The 10,010-nt window shown below is 38.5% G+C and overlaps 1 protein-coding gene across 1 annotated transcript; it reads right to left on the minus strand.

Moving 5' to 3' along the window:
• Positions 1 to 127: 127 nt before the first annotated feature.
• smyd5 (SMYD family member 5) lies at positions 128 to 9,918 on the minus strand. Its single transcript, XM_028009589.1, has 13 exons — positions 9,764 to 9,918; positions 9,059 to 9,167; positions 8,740 to 8,879; positions 7,756 to 7,877; positions 7,586 to 7,655; positions 7,089 to 7,193; positions 6,815 to 6,877; positions 4,257 to 4,327; positions 4,064 to 4,170; positions 3,801 to 3,857; positions 3,609 to 3,703; positions 2,744 to 2,814; positions 128 to 2,353 (listed from the first exon to the last, which is right to left on the minus strand). Exons 1-13 carry the CDS (start codon positions 9,854 to 9,856, stop codon positions 2,212 to 2,214), a joined length of 1,245 nt encoding a protein of 414 aa, XP_027865390.1. The 5' UTR covers positions 9,857 to 9,918; the 3' UTR covers positions 128 to 2,211.
• Positions 9,919 to 10,010: the final 92 nt, after the last annotated feature.

Consider the following 10,010-nt stretch of genomic DNA (forward strand, 5'->3'; position numbering starts at 1 on the left):
AGATAAATGACTCAACGAACATCCAATTTCAGCGGCCTATGAAAGCGCAATAAAAACGACAACTGCTGGTTTGCTGCTGTAACACATTTTACATGGAACGTACACAACCAGCTGGAAGTGATGAATGCATTGAGAAGAAGGGTTTATTTATACATTTCAGATCTTTCCTCTGCAGCTGAAAATGTTGAGATTTGTGATTACAGTTGATGAAATATTGCTTGATGTGAGGCCATAGCAGCCTTTTCGCTCATGTGCAACCGAGATACACAGCTCTCAATAAAAGGCCAAACAGTAACTGACAAAGCAATTTTCCACTCAAGGTCTCCATAATACATTACATGAGCATTAACTGGAACCCATAGATCGTGGTATGAAAACCAAACTGTATTTCACTGTGTCTTTTCAACTCACAAGGTTGTCATTGTGAAATAAAAACCATACTCTAAAGTCAAGTATGAAATTAGTTTTAAAGGGCAAAAAGCTAAACATTCCTTGCTTTCTGTCAAGGTGGGCTCAGGAAAAAAGTTTCTTTGGTACAGCCTGCAGTTCTAATGGCAGTCAGATTTGTGGTAAGTTTCTGTTTATCTGTTCTGCTAATGAAGAGCTTTGAATCAGAAATAAATTCAGAAACGGACAACTCTGCTTTTCACAAAAAAGGATTAGAGTCACTGGAAAAAAGAAAGAATTTTGACTTTAATCAGCCATGTAAAAAATCTCATAAATCCAACATGTTCCCCAAGAAAATTAGTTATTGTGTGTATCTCTGTCATTGAAGCTGCTTGCTCCCAGCTGGCCACCTGCCTTAAAGTCAGAAGTCTGAGATTAAACTAATAGAAAAAAAGTCAGAATTTTTTTGGTTTGGCTTTTGTTTTTTTCAGTGGCCCTAATCCTCTTCCAAAGCTTTCAACTGCTAGAATTTCTAGAAAAAATAACAGATGTGCTTTGCTCAGACAAGAAAACATGAAAACCTCCTAACGGTAACATCCACCTGTTCTCTTATGCACAGATGAAACCAGCAACCAGTTATAAACAACTAAACTATCAGGGTTCACTTATCCAAATTTTAACTGTGGCAGGCCGGTATAACATGAAGGCTTTCGCAGAATCTAAGCAGAACGTGATGGGAAAAAAACAAGAGTTTCAAGCTACAGGAGAACTGTGAGTTTTGACAATATAGCCATAACGAAGGTTTCAGATGAGCCTAATAATAACTGAGAAAAAAAACAGCAATGTCAGCATAATTAATGCCATCATGCATTGAAAAAAGCATAAATGGACTAGAGTGAATTGAGCATCTGTCAAAATTTATGGAACATTATTTATTTATTTCTAATACTGATTCTGTCACATAGTGAAAAAAAGCAACACAAACCGTTTATCTCAAAGCACTTAATTATTAATGCTCAACCACTGCATTTGGAAGGACGTCTATCAACACTGACCACATGGCATCTGCTGCTACACTGACCATATTGTGATTCATACTGAAAGCAATAGAGCTAAATAACTCTGAAGATGCAAATCTGTCAGATCTGCTGAAAAAAGGTTTACATTTCTCTTTGTTCAGATTTTTCCAACTGATAATTAAAAACCCAGAAGAAACTAATGCCAATGTTGAGCATTTCTAAATATCAACTTAAAAATCACGGAAAACAAAATACGAATATATAGAGTGTAAGCATTTATCTGCTTAATGTTTTATTTCTCTTACAAAGACAACTAAAATATGAATTTTAGGTGAGATTTTCCTTCAAAAGCTACAAAATACTTGAGTAAAGCATGAAACAGGAGAGCTTAACAAAGACTTTTGAACCCTACCACTTTTTCTGCCCACCTGCTGACTGTGAGAAATCCATCTTGAATACTGATTTTGTTCACTGTTTGCTGGATTTATAAGCGTGTCAATGTTTGATCAAATCATTTGCAGAAGATTTAACCAAACAAAGAAAAAAAACTATAAATGCAGCATCAAGAGGTAAATTTCCAGCTATTTAAAAAAAAAATTCTGGGTTAAAGTATCCAAGTGAAACAGTTTCCACTGCTCTCTTGTAGTTCTGTATAATCTGACTACAGATCTCTAAAATACAGAGTGAAATGTGTCACTTCACGCTTCTGGACATGCAGATCACAGTCTGAACTGGTCTTTATTCTTTTTGGCCTCATGTTTCAGAGGGACGGGAAAAGCAGAGAACAATATGGCAGAGTCTTTCATCAAACATCTGTCATCTCATCTTCCATCTCGTCCCCTTCTGTTTCACCCTCTGCTTCTCCCTCCTCCTCCTCCGATGTGACGTCCAGCTCGTCCATCTGGGACGTGCACTTTGAACACGAGCAGACAAACAGGTAGTTTTCCCTGGGAAGAAAACACTCAGTCAAGATATTGCGCCCACAGAAACAGCTGAAGATATTAACAGATAGGTACCACAGCAAATGAATTCAACTATTTTAGTGAATACTTCCAATAATTTAATCAACTAGCATGATATAAACACTCACCAAGGGTGGAAATGCACTTTATTAAAACTGAAATAAGCAGGTTGCATTAAAACTTCAGGTGTTATTGAGACTGAATGTAATTTGAAGATGGATTGACATCATGCTGATCAATGAGCAGCAGCTATGCAGTTTCTGCCTCAGGACTGCCCATCAGTGCCTGCTGTTTTTTTTTTTATTGATCCACATTTAATCCATAAGAGTGTGACCCGCCTCTAAATGATTTATCCTAAAGATTACGTGTGTTTACCTCAGAATCTTGTGCCTGCTGTGTCGGCTTCTGTCCCGCTGACAGAAATCCAAATAACTGATGCAGATCTCCTGAAAACAGAAGATGAAATTGAACTGAGGAAGCCAGACCAGAAACCGCGCTCTTGGTAAAAACACAAGCTTCAGGTTTCCTGCACATTTTTTCCATGTAAAAATCTCAACTGCATGAATGGAAAGGAATAAATGGATGATGAGCAAACGGATGAATGTAAGGAAAGTCCAACATATTTTCCTTTCAATACGTTTTCCGCATATTGGTAGACGTAGAAAACAGATGAACAGATGGACGCATGGATATTTGGATGAACAGATATATGAACAGACTGATGCTTAGATGGAGGAATAAACAGAGAAAATGGACAGAGCAGATCGCCCATGACATTATGAACAAATGACATGGACAACATCCTATAATTAAAGCAATTTATTTTGACAATCAGATGTTCTTTCAAACCAAGACTTTCTAAATGTTTCCAGATTGTGTGGGAACCCCTGAAAAGTTGGGCTATTTTTCACCAAGAAGAAAAAGAAAATAATATGTTCCTCGCCTGTCTGTGCACAATGTAGCAGTAAGTTAAATCCCCCTGTTTCTTCGTATTTTCCCCCACATCCACAGGAGAGATTTGCTGTGAAACTAGCACAGCTTCTGTGACATTACTGTGCCATGCAGATGCAAGCCTTCTCAATCTTTCTGACAGCTTGACAAACCCACTCCGATTCTGGACGTCTCAGCCTTCTAATACCGTCTGACAGGGGAGAACACCAAGCTAGACTATAGAGGGATGTTCTGTCCCGTCTTTGCCGGACTAAAATACATCACTGTGAATCCAGCAGTGTCAGCTGACCTCTCCTGGGCTGATGTCACTCAGGGCATTGAGGTGAAGCAGGAAATTGTTGTCGGGGAAGGACGCTTCTGCGTTTGGGATGCAGCTGTGGTTACCTGCAAGAATCAAACGTGGAAATCTTTCTGGTTTAATCTACTCTTACAACTAGAACCTTTTTGTTGGAGATAAACAAATAACATCGCCGACACTTACAGGAACTTTGCAGCAGGTAAAGTCCAGATCCCTCGCAGTTCAGAAACTCTCCCGTCTCTGCACAGAAACACACAAGTTATGTTCATTAGCTTCGACTTTCTGTTTGTGTCTGCACACATATTACATGAATGCACTGCTGTTCCTGCTGGAAAGTGCAATACAGAGTAGAACAAGGTCTCATTCAGACAATATGAACATCTCCTCAGCAGAGAATAAATCTATTTACTTCAGAAATTACTGCAGTACTGAGATAAAACAGTGACCTTTGTCGATGTCCTTGTATAACTGGTCAATAAAAGAGTCGAGTTGCTCCCTCTGCTGGTTGGGAAGCTCCAGTGCATCACAGGCATGAACCCACTGACTCAGAGAGCTGTGTTAGACACAAAATGACATTCAAGCAGAGATCCGGAAGCAAGCATGTGGATAGTTAAAGGAAGGAGCAGAGGAAGGGCTCACCTGGTGCCGATGCCCTGGCCATTTGTTCCCACCAACGCAAACAGAGAGCGGAAACCCTCAGGAACAAACCACTGCAACACAGATACACAGCTACTACTTTCATTCAGATTACAAATAACTGCTTGGTAGAATAAGAGCCGCATTGTGAGCTATTTTGAAATATTTTTATATAAGAGAAACAACATTTAGAAAGGCATACTGACTCCAACACTGAGACTAAAATGAGCAGAAAAAACTGGAAAAGTAATCCAACATAAATTTTTTAGTCACAATAAAATCTACAATTGTTAACAAATCAGGAAAAAACAGCAAATTATTAAGCCCTTTAGAAACACACATACTTAAACACCATCCTCCTTAAAATGTTGCATGCATGGGCTAAAAGCAGTGAGCTTAAAACATGTTGAACTATACATGTAACAATAAAAACTTCCCATATTCTACTTCTAAAGTTTTAAAACTATTTATTTGAATCAGTCTTTCTTTAATGATGAAAGTTTCATACAAACAACTTCACAACCAAGTTGTGGATTTTTGTTTCACAGTTCTAAAACAATGCATTCACTGCCACAGTTGGATAAATATCCCTTAGCAGTTACACCTATTTAGTAAATTTGTGCAAACCAGCAAAGACCTTGGCTTTAATTTGTTTTCGGCATACAAATATTTATTGTTGGAAGGATTTTTTAGTTAATTATCATTTATTTGCTTTACCTTTATTTTATAATATCATCCATTTCATTTACCTTTGCATTTACATTTTAATAATGTGCTTTGAGTGTCTTGAAGTGCTTTGAGTGTTTTGAAGTGGTTGCAGAAACTCTGGAAGCGGCCTGCTGAGGAGTGAAAAAGAAGGATACCATGAACGAGACATTCCGGCGTTGATTGCCCAGAGGAACTGCAAACCTATAGTCTTATCTTATGAAATATGCTTTTGAAGATTGTATGAATGAGTTGTGTTCATGTGAGTGTGCAGCTGTTTTCTGCTCCCCCTCCCTTCAGGGCTGCACGCCGTCATGTAACTAGGGTGTTCCTAATTCTAATAAAAGCAGGGCAAGACTCAGTTGAAGCTTCAGAGCATAGGCAGAAATCTGTAACTGGGTTTCAACTGTGCTCTTCCTGCAGGTAAAACTAAATTCTGACTCTTGTCTCTTCTTTGTGTCTGTGTTTAGGTAATTTAGACCTAACATTTATATAAATAAATGTATGAAAGATAAAAACTGTACTGTTTGTCACTGAGTTGCTGAGCTCTGAATGTTAAGTGTTTGAAGTGACAGGTAGAAGATTGTTTGTGATTGTTTTCTGTTCTGAAACTTCTCAGGTCCAGAGAAAAGGTAGATCTTAGTAATGTGAAGGGATCCACAATAAGTGGAAAGTGAGGAATGAGGGTTTTCGTGAAACTCTACCAAAGTCCACCGCCATCTCCACATTCTTACGCAAGTTCAGTTCTGCGTGGTTTTGAATACTTCCTGTCCTGGGTCAACCAAGTGACGGCGACGTCGTTGGCAGAATGAAGTAGTTTCACAGGTGTTTGTTTCAAGAGGGAAGAAAACACATCTCTGCTGTTTGCCAGCTGTGTGAAAAGATACTCCCCCGTTTCACCAGCTGCTGGTAATCCACTGAGTTTATTATAGTGACTGGTTTCCTGCCTCAGCTTTAAAGTGTAGCTCATTAATTTTCAATAGGATTAAGGTCCTGGCTTTGGTAATCCTGTTCACAAATCATATGTCAGCCCGCTTAATCCTTCCCAGAACCAGTTTTAATGCGTGAATAAGATCATTGTTTGCAGGATCTCCCACTTCCCTTCAAGTTAAAACCATCCATAAGAGGCCTTCAAATCCAGTCCTCAAGGGCCGGCAACCTGCAACGTTTACATGTGTCTCTGCTTCAACACACCTCAGTCAAATAATGAGAACATTAGCAGGACTATGGAGAGTATGACTGCAAACTGAGGAGGTAATTCAGAAAACAGATTCAGGTGGATTTGAAAACCTCTCATCGAAGTGTTGATTTAAGCTTGTCACCCTTTTTTGTCATTCCATGTAGTTTGTGCAGTGGCAGCAAGGCAACCCCACAGTTTGATGCTGCCACCACCTTGAACTCTGGTAGTGTTGTGAGGGTTGAAATCCCAAAATGCTCAATCTTTGTCTCATCTGATCAAAAAACGTTTCTCCAGACAGAATTCAGCTCATCCACATGGCAGCTGTGCATTTCATTTGAGTTTTATGGTGACGATTTTATAGCAAGCATTTGTTAAAGCATATGAAAAATTGCCAAGGGACACTTAACTGAATATTATTGGAGGTTTAATGGACATATTTGATGATGTATGGTTTGAAAAAAATCCCAAACAAGCATTTTTATTTGATGATTCCACCTTGAAAAAAAAAACTGTTCGGTGTCCCCACTTCATGCTGATTATTAGTGTATGTAAACTTCTGACCAGCTCTGAAAAATCCAAACAAATTCTTGCTTTTTTGTTGTTTTCTGCAGATTTTTTTGCTTATAAGAAATGAATGATTGCCAGACTGAAAAGAAAGGGTGTGAGGAATACTGACCCGACTGAGATGCTCATCATAAAGTGCTTCCTTAAAAAGGCTGTGCAACAAGCCCAGCTGCCCCTACAAACACAACAGGACAGAAAAATTAGATCCCACTGAACAAACACCTTTCATAAAGTAAATGCAGCCACAGTGGGGGGTTCAAGTCAAAGCGCTGTGCTGCTTTGCCCGCTGAGCTGTGAAGAACTGTGATGTTCTTTTTGAACTGACAGATTTAAAATGATTCACACACACATCATGACCTGAGGTCTCCAACAGGAAGCTAACTCACCCTGAATTGCTCTCCCAGGAGCTTATGGGCGATCTCCTCCTCCTCGTTCGCCGCCCGGCTGCAGAAGTGAGAAAACAGCTTCTGCCAGTGTGCTTTATCTTTGGCCTGGATAACATTCACATCATGGGGTCCATTAGTTATAATGGTGAACAACAGCTTAATTCATGTATAATTAAAAAAAAAAAGCTCAAACTGAAAATTAATTTTGCTTAAGTTAATATGTTGATTAAACTTTAATTTTGTAACCTGCCTGGCTGATTTCAAACATTTTATAAAGCAACTTTCTCATTAAGGCCATCTGTATCAATCTTAAAACTCATTTCATGGCTGATTCAACAATAAGGTTTGAATTATGAAACAATGCAGGGTGAAAATCTAATTACATCCGTAGAAGGTACATTTTGTATTGCCGCGTCTGATACTTGTCAAGTTAAAATTAACAGATTCCTGCAAGATTTTGGTTCCAGATCAACACGTCTGAGTCATTAGAGACTCACCTGTTTGACCACAGCGACCATTTTGGCCATCAGCATGATGCTGGACGTCTCTGGAGGATAATGCACGCTCCTAAAAGCAAACAATACCTTTTAATTACTAGCGAACAAACATGTTTGAATGCAATCAGGACACAAGAGGAGATAAAATGGCGAGTTAAAGTCTGCGTCACCTCCATGCATCTTTAAGCTTGTTGATGGGGTGGTCTGGATCTTCCTCAGAGGGACCCAGACACAGAACCCGATGGTATTGATCTGCAGCTGCTTGCCGACACTCGCTGCTGCAGTACATCACCTGCAGAGCAGCAGCAAAAAAAAAAAAGATAAAAACAGTTTTGCATCACCTGGCAACAATGTAATCAAGAAAGTGATTGTAAAGTTTATTGGTCTTGTTGTCTCCCAGGCTAAAAGTACAAGTACAAGATATTCAAGCATGCAAAGGGAAGTGAGTTTTAAGTCCATCTAATAAATTCTTAGGTAACCAAATTTTATTATTTTAAATATTTGTAAATATTTGTAAAAGGTCAAATTAATCTAATGCTAAAAAATACTAAAACATTTCTGGAACACCAGCTATTCCTCAACCTGTATAAAAAGATATGTGGAGTTTTTTGCTGTTTAAATACAAAAAAAAAATGTGGAAGTGAGAAATGTGTAATCTAGCAACTGACCAGCAGGGGGCAAGTAATTTGGTTGCAACAAAAAATTAATTTTTACTGAATATTAAAAATATGTTATGTGTATGTCCAAATTGCATTGTAACGTTTTAGCTCGATCAACTCATTACACTCCAGAGTTAAATTATCAAGATGATGATGTTAAAATATTTAACTCCAGGCTTTAGATCCCGAGAAATTAATAAAACTCTGTGTCTCAGTTAGCTGCATGTTTTTTTTATGTTTTATTGTTTTCCACTGTGACACCCATGTAATACTGATGTATTTAAAACTACTGTAAAGGAAATATGCAACTCTAACTGTAAATCTGGAACTGGAGAAATGTTTCAGTTTATTATCATTAGAAAAACCAATTGATTGTCCAGAGATCAGATTCGCCCAATTTTGACTTCAATAAAAAACCAAAAATGCAATATTGCAAAATAGCAAAACACTAAAGCTTGTGTTGTGGAGCAGCAGAGGGACAGCGAAAGGGCCTACCTGGCACTGAGGGCAGGCTTGATGGAGCTCAGGCCGGACACGGCAGAGCTCGGGATGGGGAAGGCTGAGAGCGGGATTGCGGCTGAGTCTCCGGGCATTTTCTTCTGCAGTCTCCAGAGATTGTAAGCAGTGTTCACAGGCTGGGAAAAGGCAAAAAACAGAAGGGAAACTATGAACTTTTAAAATATTTAAGTTTAATTTTATGCAAAATTTCCACAAAAATTTCAGACCTACTTTAATTCTGAAGAGTATGCATCTTGGTGTTTTTTTAAAAGTTTTTATGTTTGAGAACTTCACTACAATGAACAGCACTTTATACCTTTATATTTATACAAGGAATTCCACAGGAACTGCGAAGAAACCAGAGGCCGCTCAATAAAAATGGTTTCTTCCTTCTTGATGCTTCTTTTCGCAAAGAGGCCCTTACCCTGCAAACAATCAAACAAGTAGCTTGAGAAAAAAAAGGAATGTAGCAAAAATGAATAAAGCAAAATACACTGCAGCCCTTACTGCAATCATTTAGTTAGGATGGATAAAAAAATGGTAGAAAATAAAACTAATTAGACCAAAATGCCACAAGGTATGCCTGCAATGTTTAATAAACTGTACTTATTACCAAATTAATGAAATAACTCAACAGTTTGTACTTCATGACATCATACCTATTCCAGTTTAATTAAAAGACAATATGTTGATAATTTGACTAGAAACAAAGATGTTTTAATGCTCCAGCTGTTCACCTCTGTACTGCTACACTAAAGGGTCTTAGTGAATCGTAGATGGAAAAATAAATAAAAACCAATGAGTTTGCATTATATGCAACAATATCCAACATTATAGATAACATTTAAGCTAAAATGTGATCTCGCTGCCTTCTTACTTTATTTTCTGTTCAGTGTATAATGTCATGTCATGCAGCAGTGAGCTGCAGCCGACATGCGGCTAGCAGCACCGCTCCTGAGGCGCCACTAAACCACAGAACAACTTCAGTCTGTTTAAATGTGACAAAGCAGGAAAGTCTCACCTTTATGTTGTCTATAAACTGGACTTCCACGCTGCTGGTGACTTTACACGGGTCCACACAGAGGGAAAACATGTCATCCACGGGAGCAGCCATGTTTGACAACACTTTTGCCCTTTCAACCCTTGAAGATAATCATGTAGAAAAAATAGGCAGCGCCTCCTGCTGGTGGGATGATGAATAGCACCTTTTCTTTCTTGTTCTTACTTCTTTATTGGATTCTTTCTTCTTTCCTTCCTTCCTTTCCTTT

This window comes from Xiphophorus couchianus, chromosome 23 (genome assembly GCF_001444195.1).
Source record: "Xiphophorus couchianus chromosome 23, X_couchianus-1.0, whole genome shotgun sequence".
Lineage (NCBI taxonomy): Eukaryota > Metazoa > Chordata > Actinopteri > Cyprinodontiformes > Poeciliidae > Xiphophorus > Xiphophorus couchianus.